This window comes from Cnephaeus nilssonii (assembly GCF_951640355.1).
Source record: "Cnephaeus nilssonii genome assembly, chromosome: 1".
Classification (NCBI taxonomy): domain Eukaryota; kingdom Metazoa; phylum Chordata; class Mammalia; order Chiroptera; family Vespertilionidae; genus Cnephaeus; species Cnephaeus nilssonii.
The window spans coordinates 45,752,432-45,772,009 of record NC_137072.1 but is presented as its reverse complement, the minus strand read 5'-3'; the positions used below and the strand labels follow the sequence as shown (position 1 = coordinate 45,772,009).

The window sequence follows — 19,578 nt, the reverse complement described above, 5'->3', positions numbered from 1 at the left end:
TTCACAGAACAGAGTTCTTTGAGACTGTCACATTGTGGTCTTCATACCAACTCAAGGCTCATGGCTGTGTCTTCCAGCCCCCTGTGCTGTTAAAACCTCAGTTCTCAAGGTCTTATATTAATATCTGATATCCTATGGGCCTGATAGTGTGTCAGTTCCTCTTTTGATCTGACATCAAGGAATTTCTGATTTTTTTCAACTTTGGTAATACTTTTAATATTATTTTTTAATCTAGCATTTCTGTGTTTTGGAAAAGGGATGCAACGAGTTTAGCCTACCCTGTTGCTGGAAGTTATCTGTTCCAACTTCTAGGATTATATCATTTTAGAGCTGGGTGGTACATTAGAGATCCTTTCTTCACTCAGTGAATTGAGTTTTATTTTTCTTCATCAGGTACCAGGTAAGTTTGACACTTGAAAAAAATTACCTGGGCTGTTTTAATATTTTTTCTATTCATAAGAGATCCTAAAATCCCAAAGCTAGAGATTCCATTCAATTCAATTTTATATTTGTCAAGCATCTCCAATGCAATGGTTGGTGAAAAGAACAAGAGTTGTACATTATGGTCTCTGACCTTAAAGGAGCACATATTTTAATATCAGGCCCAAATGTGAACAGATAATTGCAAAATGATGTAATAAGTCTATTATTACAAGGATAAATGAAATACTTTGACAGATTTGAGGCACTTAGGGTAGCATGGGAAAGTAAGAGTCTAGAGGGGATGCTACTGATGAAGAATTATAAAGAGAGAGACAGTGTGTGTATGTCTATGGGGCTAGTAGAGGTCTTAAGGGCATTCCAGGAAGAAGAGACTGCCGATGCCAGAAAAAAACAACAAAAAACAGTGCTGACAGTGATAGTGTAGAAGTTAATAATATAATTACAAGTACCTCTATAAATTGTGTTTATACAGTTTAATTCAACAAATAATTGTTGAGGTCAGTCAATATTGTTGAAACCATCTGTTATCGAATACCATGCTCTGTATGTACACCTGGCAGTGAGTTTATGCTATTCTTATTTTACTGTTGAGAATATTAAATATTTTTTATAATTTGAATGTTTAGTAACCTTCCGTTTTTTCAGCATGTATCAAGTTTTAAGAAAGATCAAATGCAAAGTTGTGATGGTTAGCTACTATTATCTTCTCACACAGCTCTCCTCCAGCACAGGGTCTTTATCCTCTCCCACTACCTACCACCTATGTAATCCAAATCCCACCCCTCCATCCTTCTCTGCTTCCCCAGTGAGGCTAAGTTAGGACTCACACCCTCTTTCCAAATGATCACCAGTGCTGCATTATGACCATGAAGTCACAGAAGTCATCAAAGATGGAAGGAAGGGATAGGAGGATTTAATACTTCTCTAACCAGGGAGATGACAGTCCAAAAACGATGTTAGAGAAACTGTGGCAAAATTTTGTTTTCTTGTTTATTCTTACAATTTTTCTTTGTATATAATGTAGGGTATCTCAGAATATTATAATTATTAGTTATGTCAGTGTCTTGCACATACTAGTAGTAGATATCGAAACATATTTGGTGAATTACTATAATTTAATTGAGAAAAACAAACAAAATGAAATGGCCCATGGGACAACTTGATACCCACATGCAAGTTGGAAATCAATTGCACTTTATATACAAAAATTAAATCAAAGACCTTGGAAAGGGTTAAGGGGGAACGACTGCTAATAGGTACAGGTTTTCTTTTTTGGGGTGATGGAAATGTTCTGGAATTTGGTGATTGCACAATTTTGTGAACATATTAAAAAACACTGAATTGTACATTTTAAAAAGTGAATTTTATGGTATGTAAATTATCTCAATAAAAAAAATAGATACAGAAACTCAATACAAACAGCAACAATAAAACCATGCCAAGAAAGTTGAAGTGAGGCTCTTATTAAAATGTTCTACATAGGTAGTTCTAGCACTAAAGAGGAACATAAATTAAAGATGAAAGAACATGTTTTAGTTAGACTATCTTCCTAGTTTTCCTTATAGCTAGGTGTGGCCATATATCTAAGTTCTGGCCAATGGTATTTAAGCGGAAGTAATATGTGCAACTTCTGGTTTTTGTCCTTAGAGAAGAAGCATGTTCTCCCTTCTCTTTCATATTTTCTTCCTTTCTTCTTTCTCCCCTCCCAATTTCTTTCCTTCCTTTCTTCCCCACCCCTCCTCCTTCCTTTCTTCCTTCTGAACTGCAGATGTGATGGTGAGAGCTGAGCAGCCATCTTGATCCATGAGATGGAAACAGTGTGTTGGGGGTGGTAAAACAATGAGAAAAGACACCTGAGTTCTTAGTGATTATGAAAAAGTATACTGTCCCTAGACTGACTAAGCGAGAAAGAAAGTTCTAGTTTGTTTAAGTCACTCTTATTTGGGGTTTCTCTGCTACAGAAGCTGAACAAATATTCTACCTAATTTGAACGGTTTCATTCTTTCATTTTTTTGTAAGTAGACTATTAGTACTTTCTTCAATGAGCTAAATTCTTCTTCCTCTAAACGTGTGCGTGTGTGTGCACACACACGCGCGCGCGCGCGCGCGCGCACACACACACACACACACACACACACACACACACACACAACTTGTCTGGGCCAAAAATGAGTTACCAAATGCAGCATTTACTTATAAGGAATGCATTATGAATAGCCTTTCACTTTTCATTACCATGGAACGATGATTTCAGCTCACATTCAATCTATATTTCCAAATGCCTTTGTTAGGGCTGTCTGTTCAGTGCAAAGGGAGACAGCTTTTTTAGTGCAAGTAAGATTTCTTGATAATGCCCAATCTGCCTTGTCAGCTGAATTCCTCTGGCTTATTGTCGCAATGTGCTAAAAATACATGATCAGATTTCACTGTTAAGAAAATTCTTTCAACAACACATGTATAGTCAAGTTTGTTGCTGGGTAGTTGAACATCTGGGTCATGAGATTTAAAAAAAAAGTCCATGACAACACTATGGAAATGGAACATTCCGGAAGCCGACTTCTGTCTTAGAGCGGCGCGGCTGTGAGGAGCTGTGCTGCTGGGAGCTGATGCCCCTCCGTCCCTTTGACAGTCGTCCTCTTGGTTCTTCATATTTGAGGAGAGGGGACGGTGAGGAGGCCTGTTGGCTTGATCTTATTAATGCCACCATCTAGAATACAGATCCTTGGATATTTCATCTTCACAAGATGTGCTGCAAACTGGAAAAAAAAGCCAGTTTTATAGAGGATATACAAAATTTGTATTTGCCCAATCCCATTTTTTTCTCAAGCTGTGAAAAACAAAACTAAAAATACTATTGCTGTCACTGTGGTAACATCAATTTGGTTTTAAATAGAAATTAAATTATCACATGTTGACACACAACTTCTTTATGATATGAAATAAATGTGTCTCTTTAGTTCTCTGTTAAACTTGTTTGGATAGGCAATAAATATTCATGTAAACAATTCAAACAGCATAAAAGGGTATACAGTGAGAGGTAAATTTCTCCTACCTCTGTTCTTAATATCCCTCTTGAGAGGTGATTAATATTCCTATTTTTCATGTATGTTTCCAATGACAGTCAAAAAATTCTCAAATCTATATTGAACATTTTTTATCCTCACCCAAGGATATGTTTTTATTGATTTTTAGAAAGAGAGGAAGGGTAGGGAGAGAGAGAGATCGACATGAGAGAAACATTGATTGTTTGCATATCATACACAACCCAACCAGGTATCAAACCCACAACCTAGATATGTGCCTTGACCGGGAATTGAACCTGAAACCTTTTGGTATATGGGACAACATTTTAACTAACTGAGCCACCCGGCCAGAGCTATATTAAACAATTTTTTATATTATTGTCAACTTGTTAGTTATGGAAATCGCACGCACAATGTCCCAGAGAGGACCTATAAACTGGTTGTGATATGTTTTTGGAGCAACTGCAATAAACAGTTTGAGACCATAAGCTTGAATGAATTTGAAGGACTGATTCAAGAAGTCTTCTAGATGTCTAGCAAAAAAAAGGACTTTGAAGTTATGAAGACATCCACATGTCTCCCCGATCTGGTCCGTGTCCACCTACCCAGGATCACTGATTATTTTTCTCCATTCCTTATACCTTTGGTTGTGCAGGTCACCCTCTGTTGGGAACATGCTCCATTTCCCACCAACTCCTGGGACCCCCCCTTTATTTCCTCAAAAGCTCCCCCACCCTCACCTGTCTACCTAACTTCTTCCTTTTTTAAAAAAAATAATTGTTTTCTTTATTAAGGTATTACATATGTGTCCTTATCCCCCCATTGCCCCTCCACCCCTCATGCCCTCACCCTCCTAGTGTCTGTGTCCATTGGCTGTGCTTATATGGTTGATCTCTCCCCCTCCCTCCCCTGCCTTCCCTCCAAGGTTTGACAGTCTGATCAATGCTTCTCTGTCTCTGGATCTGTTTTTGTTCATCAGTTTATGTTGTTTATTATATTCTACAAATGCGTGAGATCATGTGATATTTATCTTTCTCCAATTGACTTATTTCGCTTAGCATAATGCTCTCCAGGTCCATCCATGCTGCTGCAAATGGTAGGAGTTCCTTCCTTTTTACAGCAGCATAGTATTCCACTGATGTACCACAGGTTTTTAATCCACTCATCTGCACTTAGGCTGTTTCTAAATCTTAGCTATTGTAAATTGTGCTGCTATGAACATAGGGGTGCATATATCCTTTCTGATTGGTGTTTCTAATTTCTTGGGATATATTCCTAGACGTGGGATCACTGGGTCAAATGGGAGTTCCATTTTTAGTGTTTTGAGGAAACTCCATACTGTTCTCCAAAGTGGCTGCACCAGTCTGCATTCCCACCAGCAGTGCACGAGGGTTCCTTTTTCTCCGCATCCTCGCCAGCACTTGTCATTTGTTGATTTGTTGATGATAGCCATTCTGACAGGTGTGAGATGGTACCTCACTGTTGTTTTGATTTGCATCTCTCGGATAATTAGCATGTTTTCATATGTCTCTTGGCCTTCTATATGTCCTCTTTCAAAAAGTGTCTATTTAGGTCCTTTGCCCATTTTTTGATTGGGTTGTTTATCTTCCTTTTGTTAAGTTGTAGGAGTTCCCTGTAAATGTTGGAGATTAAACCCTTATTGGTGATAACATTGGCAAATATGTTCTCCCATGCAGTGGGCTTTCTTGTTGTTTTGTTGATGGTTTCTTTTGCTGTGCAGAAGCTTTTTATTTTGATGTAGTCCCATTTGTTTATTTTCTCCTTAGTTTCCCTTGCCCTAGGGGCTGTATTGGTGTACCTAACTTCTTCTTATTTCCTAGGAGCCCTTCTTCTCAGCCCTCTGGGCCTGCTTCCTTTCCCAAACTGTACACTCCCCTAGGATTGTGAATCCGTTCTGTTTCTCTTTATCCCTAGTGCCAGGCACATAGAAGGACTCAATATGTGCTCTTGGAACTGAATTACACTATGACCAATGATATATGACCCGGCACAAAAGGATGACGCAAAGGGCTCTCTGGCCACTCTCTCCTTATTCGCTCCCCTTGGTGGTGTCCTAGTCCTTCCCTTGGATATTTGTGTCCTCACATTCTTTGTAATTACTTTATCATAACCTGATCTCAGATCTTTATATCTGCTCACAGTGCTATTGCTTTTAGGAAGTATTTGAAACTTAACAGTTGGTAAGTCTCAAGCCAGCAGTCTAGACCTCATGGTTCAAAAGGATGAGCTGAGCAGTTTGGTCAAGGTAAGTTCAAGACCTCACCCCCAGAGAGTCTGCTTTGTTGATCTGGGGCTCAGGATGTGGTGTTTTGTTTTGTTTCTAACAAACACCACTATATTGTTCTAAAGCAGGTAGTCCATGGACAATATTTTGAAAAATACTATCTTAAGCCAAAAGGATAAAGGTATCGGTATATAGGGGGACTAGATGCTGCTGGACTGGGACTCAGTAGTCTTCGAAACAACTCACATAAATGGGTCCCAAACTGCTGACCCCGCCGATCTTCTCCATCTTTCTCTGCAGTGCCTTTGCAGAGATTCAAATGGCTGTTCACATTTCAGATCCTACACTATTTACAGCCACAGAGGGAATCCTTAATAGTAATTAACGTTGAACAGCAAGAATGCATCAGCATTTCAAAAGGTACCAAAGTTACCTAGAGTGAGCTGCTCTTCATCCTGTTCTCAATATTTCTCTTTGAACCCAGTCCTTAAGAACAGAGGCACCAGGCTCAGCTGCCCAGAATCATGTGCTGGCAGCACAGCCTCTGGCACCATATGATTATTGAAACACCTTGGCTTCTTTCTCCCACTTGTGTCAGTACAATTACCATTTAGGGTGGAATGCTAAGATAAACATGCCATCACTCAAAATGCCTTGTGGATAAGCAGTCTTAGTGCTCAGTACTTTCACAAGACTGAAGAAATCCGAAAAAGAGTAAGCAAGGACTTGCTGCACATTTAGCTAATCTCCCTTAAACTATGCTGTAGAGCTGGGAAGAGTTCCCCCAGTTGCTGTGAGGAGGACAGAGGATGGGCTGCAGGGAGCTGGAAATGGGGAAGGCAAAGCAGGCAGACAGAGCAAGCGGGGCGCTGCTGTGTGGGGTCTAAGAAGAAAACCAGACACGGAGTATAAAGACGTAAGAAAAGTTTAGGTGCCTTGAAGAAGAAAGCAAGGTTGTGCTCAAGTATTGAAAAAGAACAAACGTTACTTAACAAAAAGAAGATAAACAACCCAATCAAAAAATGGGCAACTGACCTAAATAGATACTTTTCGAAAGAAGACAGAAGGAAGGCCAAGAGACATATGAAAACCTGCTCAAAGTCACTAATCATCAGAGAGATGAAAAAGAACAAATGTTGAGTTTTCAGGTTAAAATTGCGAGTTCTGCTCCTCTGATCCTCTGCATGTGGTTCCAATGATCTGTGTTACATATGGGCTCGAATAGTGAGGCCATCGCTTCATCTTTTCTACTCCGATCATGGCAACAGCTCCTCTTCTCCAGCTAGTCATTCATTTGCTCATTCAGTTATCAATCACACATTCATGGAGCACCTACTAAGGACCAGGCGCTGCTCCAGTTTTTGCAGTGCTTGTAGTTTAGTGGAGGAGAGAGTAACAAGCAATATCACAGAGGATGGGCTGCAGGGAGCTGGAAATGGGGAAGGCAAAGCAGGCAGACAGAGCAAGCAGTTGACTAGCTGCCGGAAACCAATCACTGTTTCACTAATAGAGAGATGTGGACAGGAAGCCGGGAAGGCTGATCAACAACCTTAATTGCTCTAACCACTCACTGTTTAGTTGAGACATTGTTAGCTGAAGCAGCCTCCACCTCTGTTTATCTTGTGTATATTTCTGTTATTTCCTGCCTAAGGGCTATGGGTGTATCCCATAGCCTCAATAAAAGGGATAGCAGGGCCAGAGCAGTGTGTAGTCCTCCCACTAGAGGTGGGCTCCCGCCTGGCCCCCAATATCGCCAAATTAATAAATTTTCTAGTCTCTTTTCATTTGTGTGCGGCCTTCTCCAGAACCTGAACCCTGAACCGGAACCCTGAACCACGCAGGACGTGAAAGGGGCTCTCACATCTGGCGCCCATGCGGGACTTCTGGAGGAGATGGTATTTTTCGCCTAGAGCAAAGGAAGGGAAAAATACACTGAGAAAAGGTGTGGAAAATTCACCAAAAAAAGGTGAGGGAGGTTCACCGCACACGAAGCCCACGGACTAACTGCAGAGTCGTGATCTGTAAGTAGGGTGGGAACGTCTTTTTCAGCCAGGCTAATGGGGAAGAATTAGGTTATAAATATAAAGTAAACTTTATTATTATAGACTTTTGGTTTGCATGCTTAAAGAATGTGGTTTCTTGTTCAAATTAAAATCTTAGTTTGTATTTGGAATTCAAAATCTGTAATAAGAAGTGAAACTCCACTGCTGAAAGCGCCTCTAGTGCAGAGAAATTCAAAGGTGGCAGGAGAGGGCAAGGCTATCTGCTCTCCTGCAATGAGATCACTTAAGGCCTTGTTTAAAAATTATAAAAGAACTCGCATGGAAATGCAGATCTTGGCCAAATTGGGTGCTAGTTATTATTTCGGAAAGCGAAAAAGAAAGAAAAAATTTGAGATCTGTCTTTATCTTTTAAGCATGAAAAAATGTGTGGCCAGATCTGTTGCTGATGCTTCCCTCGAAGCAAGCAGAATGTGGGAGAAGGGAGACACGTGGAGATCCAATATGGAAGCCCACTTTCCCAGTGTGCTAAGGAATGTGGTAATTTGCATTTGAATGGCTACAAACTTCCTCCAAACTCCTTTGGCAGCAAAACATTTTTTTTGGAAGTTTTCTTAATTATATAAATAATAAAAGTTAAAGGTTTAGATATTTTGAAATGACAAAATGCTAAATATTTGACCTGCCAGCTTTAAAAGTTCAAAGTGCAAATTAAATGGGGAGAAATTATATAGTTATGGTAATTAAATGTCTAAAGTATAAGAACTTATTTTTGAGAAAATAAAATGTTGTGTTTTCTCTAATAATTAGGAATTCAAAATAAGTTGCTTATTATTGGTCTAATTAAAAAAAGAGGATTAATTCTGTGATCCCAACCAAAATTTTTCTATGCAAAAACCAGTTTAAAATCTAATTGATATCTTAAGATAATTATAAAAAAATATTATAATCTTTAAAATCATATATGGATATAAGGCCTTAACAGAGATTATTCTTGGAAAGCTCCAAGGGCCCGAAGTAATACAATAAATTTATTCTCTCTTCTTAAAGGCAATCTTTTTAAATTTAACAGATCTAATATACTTGAAATTGCATGGAAAGCCTTATCAAATAAAAATTAATAAATATACTTTAAATGTTATGAAGGTTTTGACCTCTTAAAAAGGGCAAAACGAAGAAACTAAATATTTCTTCCAGTTTGAAATTGAATTACCATGGCCTAGAGCAAAGAATATCCTTACATGATATTATTCTACAATGTCATTATAATTTTTGATATTTTACAACAGCATATCCCAAACGAACTTACAAACTAATTCTTTGAATGTTTGGCAGCAATTATAAAAAAGGACATGAAAGGATTTAACTCTTTGCACTCGCTTGCTTTTTTCTCAATTCCTTTATTCTACTCGGAATTTAATTTTTTAAATACCCCAGATTTTACAAAGCACGGCAGTAGAATAAAAAACTGGAGTTTCTTTTCATACAAACTTATTTATTTGAATTTTTATATATTTCAAATTATTGATACATTCAAAGAGTATAAAAAGAGCTGCTACCGATGCTAACCGTGTCGTCACACTCGACATCCGAGTGCAAAAGGTTAATCCCTTCCACTGTGTGGAAGGCCCCTTGGGAAGGCACTTGAGCATTCTATATTGGCCTCTCTTGCCCTTTTTGCCAAGTGGGACCCTCCCACAGCTGTTGCCTGAGCTTTCTGTTCATGCTGAGGTTGAAGCCTCTTGGTGGCTGGTACCATGGATCTGTCTCTTGCCCAATGGCGTGAGCTGGGCCCTCCCTGAAGGAGCCTGGGTTCCCCAAGATATTTGATTAATGCCAGGGCCCCGCCAGCAGGCGAGGGGATCCCAAGGCAGGTGCTGCGCATGGAGGCCACAGGGGCATAGACTGCCAAGGAGATAAAACTGAACCTCACATCACCCTGCTTGGCCCCGGAGGATGGCTGGTTAGCCAGAGACGGGTAAGATTCCTCAGGGAAGGAATAACCTAAGACAGGCACAGTCGCAGAGGGGGCATCAGGAGAACTTGGGGATCAACAAAGGTGTGGCACAGACCCTCACCCCCCCAACATTGCAGGGGCGTGAACACTCGCCCTTTCTGAGGGAGGTCTCCTGCCCCCATGGCTGCTTCGTGCTTCCCACACCCAGCTCAGATCGGGACCCAGGCAACAGAGACTTGGCCCAGCTCAGATCGGGACCCAGGCAACAGAGACATGGCTGACAGCAGCTGCCCTATATCTAATTCCAGCCTAACACCAGGAATGCTCAGGGCTTTCTCAAGGATACAAATAATCTTTTCCATTAATATTTAAAAGGTAAACTAAGATTGTTGTTAGAGTATTAAATTTGACAGTAAATAGTAGTCAAGTTTTCAGATTAATTTAAATTGGCTAATTGAAATAAGTGAATATTCAAGAAAATTTAATTGTACTGGACAAAAAGCTGTTCCTAAAGTATTAACTAAAACTTCTATTGGTAGTTCATCTCATGGTAAAATTGCTTAACATGCAATAAAATAAATAAAGCAGTCATATTTTTGTGCAAAAAAATTTAAAGTTATCAAGACTGCATTAAAAAGTTTTCCAAAAGCCTCCTAATAATTAAATAAAAAAAGGGGGGATAGTGGAAAAATATTATGTAAGGAAAAATATCCTGAAAGTAAATTACATCTAGAAACTTTTTTTCTTTGAAAATTAATTTTCATTTGTAATGATAACAGCAAGACACCCATAAAAAACACACATGGTATCAAAATAAGCCAAAGGAAAATCGTTTGGGCAAAAAATAAAAAGGATCCCAAGTCAAATTTATAGAAAAGATTCCTTTATTAACTTTTGGTCGAAAATATGTTTGTATATTTTCAGAAAACAACTCTAAGACCATGTGGATTCCTGCAACAGAGAGGAATTGACAGGTCTGCTCCAACCATGAAGACAAGAGGAGAGACAGTCCAGAGATGGAGGACGCTGACGACGCCTTGCCATGCTAGCAGTCAGCAGCTACACGTCGCTGCAGGTTGCCCAGGACCAAACCCGAGGTCGGACCTGCATTACCACCATTTGTCCACCATCCAGATACCATTGCTGACATATACTCAAAAAACTGTTGAACATTGAAACTGGGACTCAAAAACTGTTGGCCCACAAAGAAACTTACTGCAGACTGCTTCATTTGACTCTCAGCATAGCCATTGTTGCTTGTCTCATCTTTTGTTCTTATATGTTTATTCCTAGTCTGCAGATGCAAGATTTTTTAGGGAAAGAAAACGGGGGAGATGCCGGAAACCAATCACTGTTTCACTAATAGAGAGATGTGGACAGGAAGCCGGGAAGGCTGGTCAACAACCTTAATTGCTCTAACCACTCACTGTTTAGTTGAGACATTGTTAGCTGAAGCAGCCTCCACCTCTGTTTATCTTGTGTATATTTCTGTTATTTCCTGCCTAAGGGCTATGGTTGTTTTCCCCATAGCCTCAATAAAAGGGATAGCAGGGCCAGAGCAGTGTGTAGTCCTCCCACTAGAGGTGGGCTCCCGCCTGGCCCCCAATATCGCCAAATTAATACATTTTCTACTCTCTTTTCATTTGTGTGCGGCCTTCTCCAGAACCTGAACCCTGAACCGGAATCCTGAACCTCGCGGGACGTGAAAGGGGCTCCTACAACTAGCCAATTCAGATAAGCATATTTGAGATAAGAAATAGAATATGAGGTGATTTTTCCATCTAGACAATAGTGTGGCCTTGGGTTAATATAACTCAAGTGCTGTCATGTCCTGATTATTTAAGAGATTTCTGGGGTCATTAATAAAAATTTTGATCATTCCCACTTCCCAACTCTGAGATTCCAATTAGAAGCACAAGAACTATGGCAAAAATTAATAGGAAAGAGGAAGGGATGATTTATCTAATACTTACTGATCTCTTCCCTTGATGATATAGTTAAAAATAATGTTGAGGTTTATTTTAAGAGTACTATCTAAGATTATTTTCTTAAATAAACTACATAAAGGAACCTCTCTGTGCTGTTGGTAGGAAAGTAAACTGGTGCAGCCACTATGGAAAACACTATGGAGGTTCCTCAAAAAATTAAAAATAGAACTACCATATGATCCAGCAATCCTACTTGTGGGTATATATCCAAAGGAAATAAAATTTGGATCTTGAAGAGCTATTTGCTCTTCCTTGTTCACTGTAGTATTATTCATAATTGCCAACATGGAAACAACCTAAGTGTCCATTCACGGATGATGGATAAAGAAAATATAATACACACACACACACACACACACACACACACACACACACACACCCCACAATGGAACATTATCAACTTAAAAAAGGAAATACTGCCATTTTTCACAATATGTGTGAACCTGGAGGACATGATGCTAAGTGAAATAAGCCAGATTCGTAAAGATAAATAGTGCATGATTTCACTAATACATGGAACCAAAAATAGTCCAACTCACAGAAGCAGAGCAGAATGGTGGTTGCCAGGAGCAAGGGGATAGGGGGAAGAGATGGCAGATGTTGGTGAAAGGGTACAAAGTTCAGTTATGCAAGATGAAAAGGTTCTGGAGATCTAAGGTACAGTAGGGTGACTGCAGTTATTACATACAGCAAGTATAACAATATTGTACTGTATACTTGAAAACTGCAAAGGAAAAGGAAAGAAAACAGTAACTGTGAGGTGATGAACATGTTAATTAGCTTGACTGTGGTGATCACTTCATAATGGTGACGTATACCTAAACAAAGTTGTACACCTTCCATATATACAATTGCTTTGTGACAATTATACCTCATTAACACTGAAAAGAGCACTGCCGGCATAAGGCGTGAAACCATTTCCGTAGTAATAAAACAGTGGCTGCCTTACTTCCTCATTTCACTCCCAGAAGTTAAACCAGCAGCAGGGCTAAAGCAAGAAGGTGAACACAAGGTGAGTAATCATCTTGCGTCCTCCTACAGGCACTTGTGACAAGGAGTACAACAGGAAATTCCAGGAAGTTATATACTGGAAAATGGTTAAATTTGATAAGAAAAAAATTGGGAGTTTACAAAACACTATTATGTGGTCCAGGTTTCCTAAACACTTAACCATGTTTATTTTAAGGGCAACTATTCTAATGGTGCCTGGGATATTCAGAATCCATGCTATGGTGTATCTATAGTCTTCTATTCTTGGAAGCATTCTTTGAGATTAGGAAATTTGATAGTGTTAAGATATCTTAAAAATTTTTAATAGTTTGTGTTATATAAGGGAATATATAACTAATTATAGTGCATTAACTCAACTGTTTCCTGTTGCCTACAGTTTCTGTCTCCATTTCATCTCTTCCCATTCTCTCTAATTTTTTATTAGAAAAATTATAAAAATATATATAAACCAGACAATCAGATGCTAGCCCTGCATGTGCTGTGCATATTGTAATTTTATTAAAATAAAAAGTTGAATTGCATATTCAAAAAGAACCAGACAAGAATGGTAACTAACAAACACCCAGTTTCAATAATTATAACTCATAGCCAATTAATTTCCTTTATTACTCCCATCACTCTCAACCACATTTATTGTTTTTATGTAAATCCCGTAAGTCATTTAGTCCATAAATGTGTCTTTGAAATAAAGACCTTTAAAATATATCCATAGTACCTAGAAAATCTTAACAATAACCACTTAATATAATGAAATATTCAGTAAGTGTTCACATTTCTAATTACTTCACAAATATCATCTATTCATCTATGTATCATCCATTCATTTAATTATATTTACAACCTGTTTATTTGCATCAGGATCCAAACAAGTTCCACACACTGTGATTAATCGATGTCTTTAAGTCTCTTTTAATCTATAGCTTTGTGCTCTCTATCTCTTTTCATTTCTTTGCAGGAAGCCTATTCCCTCTCAAATCCATTCTAATCAGACTTTGTCTCCAATCACTCCCCCAAAATACACACACAAAGCTCCACAATAACCTCTACTATGTCACATTGCCAAATCTAATTTTTAAAAGTGAATTTGAATCTGATTGACCCATCAGCATCATCTGACACATTTGATCATACACCTCCTTTTCAAAACTCTTTCATTAGCTTTCAGTATACCACTCTCTCCTACTTCTCCTGCCTCTCTAGCTGGTCTTTCCAGTCTCCTCTGGTGGGTTTTCCTTATTTTCTTGACTTCCACCCCATGCCTGTCTTCTGACTTTTTCTTTTTTGTCTCTGCATTCATCCCCTAAGAGATTTAATCTAGTCCCATGGGCTTTAAGTCCCATCTATGCATTGATGACTTTAAATTTATGACTTTGGCCTCTAATTAAGCTTCTCAAATTTAAGCTTCAAAAGAGAACACTTGCCTGGCCAGTGTGGCTCAGTGGTTGAGCATCAACCTATGAACCAGGAGGAGAGAGAGAGAGAGAGAGAGAGAGAGAGAGAGAGAGAGAGAGAGAGAGATCCAGAGATCCATGTGAGAGAGAAACATCCATCCGTGCCTCCCATATGATGGAACCTGAAACTTAAGTATGTGCCCTGATCAATATCAAACCTGCGACCTTTATGGTGCACAGGACGGCACTCCAACTAACTGATCCACCTGGCTGGGCTCCACATTCAACAGGCACTCAGCTGAGTCAGTTCTCTCTGTGATTTGTCTTGGATCCATTTCGTCTCTTCCATTCCCTGCTCCTTCTCCATTTTAGACCCCAATTACTCTTGAACCACTTAAGTGGCTCTTATGCTTTTAGTTTACCTGCACTTTGCTGCCTACATGAAGAAAGACTCTCATGAGATTCTGAGACCCCAGTCACTGTTGTATACAGATTTTTTTCCTTCTTAGGGCCATTGTCCTTAAGCAAAGTGAGTCAACACCTGTGGGTCCCTTCCAAGGAATACCTTGCTTATTTACCGTCAGAAAGAACAATGGGTAGTATCTAAAAGCTCTTACTGGAAGTTTCAGTAAGAAACTTTCCAATAGTATCTAAAGTTTCTTTGCATTTTGAGGACAAGAGAAATTCTTTATTTCGGACTTACCATACTCGCCTATTGCTTATATAAATACATGCATTTATTTAACTTTAAGTTAATGGTTAACGAGAAGGGTGTCCTTTAGTGTCAAATAAGGAAGAGAGGATAGTGCTAGGATGCGATCAGACGCCTTGAATCGCAGGACACAGCCGTGAGGCCATTTCCCTAATCTCCTCTAGAAAGTTGCAGAGCTTTGGCTGTCAGTCTCAACAAACCCCTTCTGTGGTCTTTTCCCTGAAGCCACTGGAGTTTGCTAACACTGGGAGCTTAGAAACTATTTAGATAGTCGGAAATTGCAAGCTTGTGACAGAAGATCAACATAAAGGTAGAATCGGGAAGAACCTGCATTGAGTGAAATTCTTAAATTGGTCTCTAGTTTATGGTGTTTTAAAATTCCTATTTCACTGGGATCAAGGGTAAAAGGGAGAGAAGACACTTTAAAAGTAATTTTTCAAATGACTTTCTAAACTATAGTTGACGGTCATGTTTCTTCTTAAAAACCTTTAATAGCTCCCCACTGTAAAACTGTAAACTCCTTAGCACAGCATTCAAGGCCATCCTTCACCTGACTCTCCACCCACCTGCAAACAGCCTTACCTGCAGCCTGTGCTCTTTCCTTTGCCTGGAATGTTCCCTCCTCACTTTGGTCCTTGTCCCAACACTTTTCCTTACTGAAATTCTACCCAAATTCAAAGGATAGGTCTGACATCACCTTCTATAAGAAGCTTTAGGAATCCCTCATTTAACTGGAAGAAATTTTTCCCATCTCAATGATTTTCTAGGACTTTATAAATTTCATATAGCACATGCCACATTCTGCTTTAAGTTTTAATCAGTTGTATACATGTCTTACCTTATTAATTAGATTGAAAGTTTACTGAGGGCAAGGGACTACGTCTTTCTCATTTCTGTTTCCACCATGTACACACTCAGTGTTTGCTGCCTTGAATTAAACTAGTAGTTGATTTCAGTGTATTTTTCTTTTGTCTTCCTCTTTTTATCAATTTCTGCAAATGCATATTTGACAGAAAACTACTATTTTCATGTGTTTATTCATGAACTTAGTCATTAATTAAACCATCAAATATTTATTGAGTGCTTACTATTTGAAAGGCCCTATGCTAGGGTTTGGGGGTATAACAATGAATACAACATACTCCCTGTCCTTCGTGAGCCTGGAGTTTAGTGGGAGAAGCAGATGAGTGAACAGGTAATTACAATGCCATTTGAAATGCTACACAGAACCACCATTATGGCTGTGCAGACTGTCTTTGCATGAGAGAACCTGGAAAAGGGGTAAGTGGAGCATGAAATGTAGCCCATCCTCTCTCCAAGCATTGTGCCCTTACATGGCGCTCTTGTTCTTACCAGTAAAGGAAGGATGGGTTTTTATCTAACATACAGAGAAACTCTACATATGATAGTGGTCCCACTGACATTATAAGAGTAAGTAAAAGGTTTTCTATGAGCACTTAGGAAGGGTACTTAGTTCCAGGCTTAAGGAGTTAAGAAAGAGTTGCATGAAGAAATGCTATATAAACAGCCTTTCAAGACAAACAGGAGTTACCCAGTTGAACAGAAGTGGGAAGAATGCTCCAAATAGAGAGAAGTACAAAAAAACCCTACATATACTAAATTGCAAGTAGTTAATTATGGCTAGAATCTAGAGGGTGAGGGAAGCAGTGAGGGATGGAAAACAAAGCTAAGTCCAGATCACAAAGAGCCCAGAAACCATGATTAGCATTTGAATTTCATTTTGGAGGCAATGGGAAGTCACAGAGGCATTTTGACAAGGATTATATTTACTTTCACTCTGGTTGTAGGGTACAGCTGGAGGAAGGAAGGGGACTGCAGGCAGGGACAATGTAAAGCTGCAGCAAGTCAAGCAGGAGATACTGGTGACTTGAGTAAAGATAGGTGGGTGCAGGGGATGAGAGAATTTCAGATCTGATTGACAGGGTGATAAGACAAACAATTTTTCATATAATTTGTTGCCATTAGTCAAGCGGGTGAGAGAATTCACTGTTTCACTCAAACAGCCTGGGTGGTGGGAGGAAAGTGGAGGAACTTGGTGGTTAGCACAGGGTTTGAATCAGGGTTCTGTCACTAGTTAGCTGTGGGTAAGTCACTTATTAGCTTTTTGGCCTTAGTTTCTTCACCTGTTAAATGTGCAATAATACTCCACTTCAGTGGTGCACTTAAAGCATTTTGGGGTGGATTGGATTAGATATCATATGTTTAAATGCTTGACTCAGCGTAAATACTCACTATAAACTAGTTTCCTACTTTCCTCTGTCCCCCCAATTAATTCTTGAACAGGAGAACCATTTACACCTTGCAAATATATAGATTCAATCTTAAGAGGGAGATTAGTCTGCAATGGGGAGAAATCAGTGTTCATGTGAACTGTTTTTAATGGAACAGTAATTTATACATGACTCTTACTATTTACTGGATCACATATACTTTCGGTAAACAGATGACAGCTATAGATGTATTCTCTCTATCAACAAAAGACAAATATGCACAACACTTTACATATAATTTCAATTAGATCAAAGACCTTTTAAAACTCATGATAAACTCTAGGTTAAAAAATTTTCCTTTATACTAATTCATTTAATTTTAAAATTTATGATAGTTGATTGTGACCTAGGGTCTAGGCCAGTGATGGCGAACCTATGACACGCGTGTCAGCACTGACACGCGTAGCCATTTCTGATGACACGCGGCACCTGAGGCGGCCGCATGCCGAGGATGAAACATTTGCTGCTCCTGAGGATGAAACATTTGCGAAATAATGTTTTTTCCTCAAAGTGACACACTACCCGAGTTATGCTCAGTTTTTTGGCCAAGTTTGACACACCAAGCTCAAAAGGTTGCCCATCACTGGTCTAGGCATTGGAATCTTCCTATAGACTACAGATTAGTGATTATCAATACATTATGCTGTCAAACAGTCCTCCCAGGAAAGGCTACCTGGAAATTTTTTAAAGTTCATATTTAAAAAAATAACAGAAAACATTTTTAGATATGACAAAATTTGTTCTAATAAAAAAAAGTACCCTGGCTCACAGTAGAGAATAAGCCTCTTCTGATAAAATTCCATCATCTGATACCATTGTGGAGCAGGAACTCTAAAGAGCCTTCTGTACATTTTCCTTTGATCTGTGATATTTGGGGCTAGAATTTCAGCAACATTCATTAACTTCTGTTTACACTAGACAACAGAGAATAGTAAACTCATACTACATCCAAGCCACTAGTCATATTCCATACAGTATACTATGCTCTGAAAAGAATGTATACAATAAAAACTCAGATTCAAAACAGTTACGGCTATGATGGATCACAGCCAAGTTCCAAACTCTGTAGGGTCAAGCGGGAGGGTGACTATGGTTAGTTTTTATTCAGCCACAAACATTCCTGCGGTAAGGAGTAATTAATTAAATGGTGGGCTGTGGAGGGCAGGGTGGGTGTGTAGAATAACACATAATGAGACAACATAACTTTCATCCTCTGATGGGTCATGAATATAGGTGCCAGAGACCACAGCATTCACATGATGACTTGGCAGTTTTTCCAGGGAATTGGAAATGACCTCCCTCTGTCTTTTTAAAAACTGCTTGTTCACAAAATAAATCTAGTAAACATGTTAAAAAAACAGACAACCAAAGTTAGGATTAGGTGTTTTAAAGTCCTCTTTACTACAACTCCAATCTTGCTTTTTATTCACATAACTAGTGGCCTGATGCACGAAATTCATGCACATTAAAAGGGGATTAATTAGAGGAAATAATTTAATATTGCTATTTGCCCTTTCTCTATAATAGAAGTGTCAGAGATGAAAGAAAATTAGTAAAATGTATATGAAAACCTTCCTCCTGTCAGAGTCTGGGGCGCACCATGGGACCCAGAGTCAAGTCCCCACCCACCCACATGCGCCTCAAAATCACGTGAGACCCAGACCAGGCCGGCGCGCCCCCCCCCCTCCCCCTGCCATTGGGCTAGATCCAGACCCAGCCAGTCCCACCCTTGTCAAGCCCCGCCAGGCAGGGGACGCAGCCTCAGGTCCCCCAGCCCAACATTGGGAGGGGGGCACAGACTCAGGTCCCTTGTCAAGCCCCACTGGCAGGAGGGTGCAGCCTCAGGTACCCTGTTAAGCTCCCCTGGGCGGGAGGCACGGCCTAAGTTCTCCCGACCCAGCCCTGGGGGTGAATCTTGAGGACCCCTATCAAGCCCCGCTGGGTGGGGAGCATGGTCTCAGGTCCCCTGGCCGGGTGCAGGGGCGGGGTCGCGGCTTGAGGTCCCCTGGCCTGGCGCCGGGGCAGGGGGCGAGGCCTGAGGTCCCTGTCAAGCCCCACTGGGTTTGGGGCTTGGCCTGAGGTCCCCGGGCCTGGGGCCAAGGCGGGAGACATGGGCCTGAAGTCCCCTGTCAAGCCCTGCCGGGCAGGGGGTGCGGTCTGAGGTCCCCCAGCCTGGTGCTGGGGTGGGGGAGCAGCCTGAGGTCCCCTAGCCCAGCACCAGGATGGGAAGTACACCTTGAGGTCCCCCGTCAAGCCCTGCTGGTTGGGGGGCACAGCCTGAGGTCCCCTGTCAAGCCCTGCCGGGTGGGGTACAGACTGAGGTCCCCCAGCCTGGTGCTGGGGTGGGGGGAGCAGCCTGCGGTCCCCTAGCCCAGCACCAGGATGGGAAGAGCACCTTGAGGTCCCCTGTTATTTAGGATAATTTGTACTGTAAAGCCTTATATGATGTCCAGTGTGCTCAAATTGCATTAATATGTAAATTGTTTCTGACATAAACTCACAGACCAATACGTTTG

The 19,578-nt window shown here is 40.2% G+C and overlaps 1 protein-coding gene across 2 annotated transcripts in view; it reads right to left on the bottom strand.

Moving 5' to 3' along the window:
* Positions 1–331: 331 nt before the first annotated feature.
* The window catches only part of TBCK (TBC1 domain containing kinase), a 175,708-nt gene continuing 156,461 nt past the window's right edge, over positions 332–19,578 (bottom strand). For both annotated transcript variants that reach the window (XM_079766231.1, XM_079766230.1), the window contains exon 26: positions 332–3,200. In XM_079766231.1, coding sequence (XP_079622357.1) covers positions 3,090–3,200 — 111 coding nt within the window. In that variant the 3' untranslated portion in view covers positions 332–3,089. The remainder of the gene's footprint in view (positions 3,201–19,578) is intronic.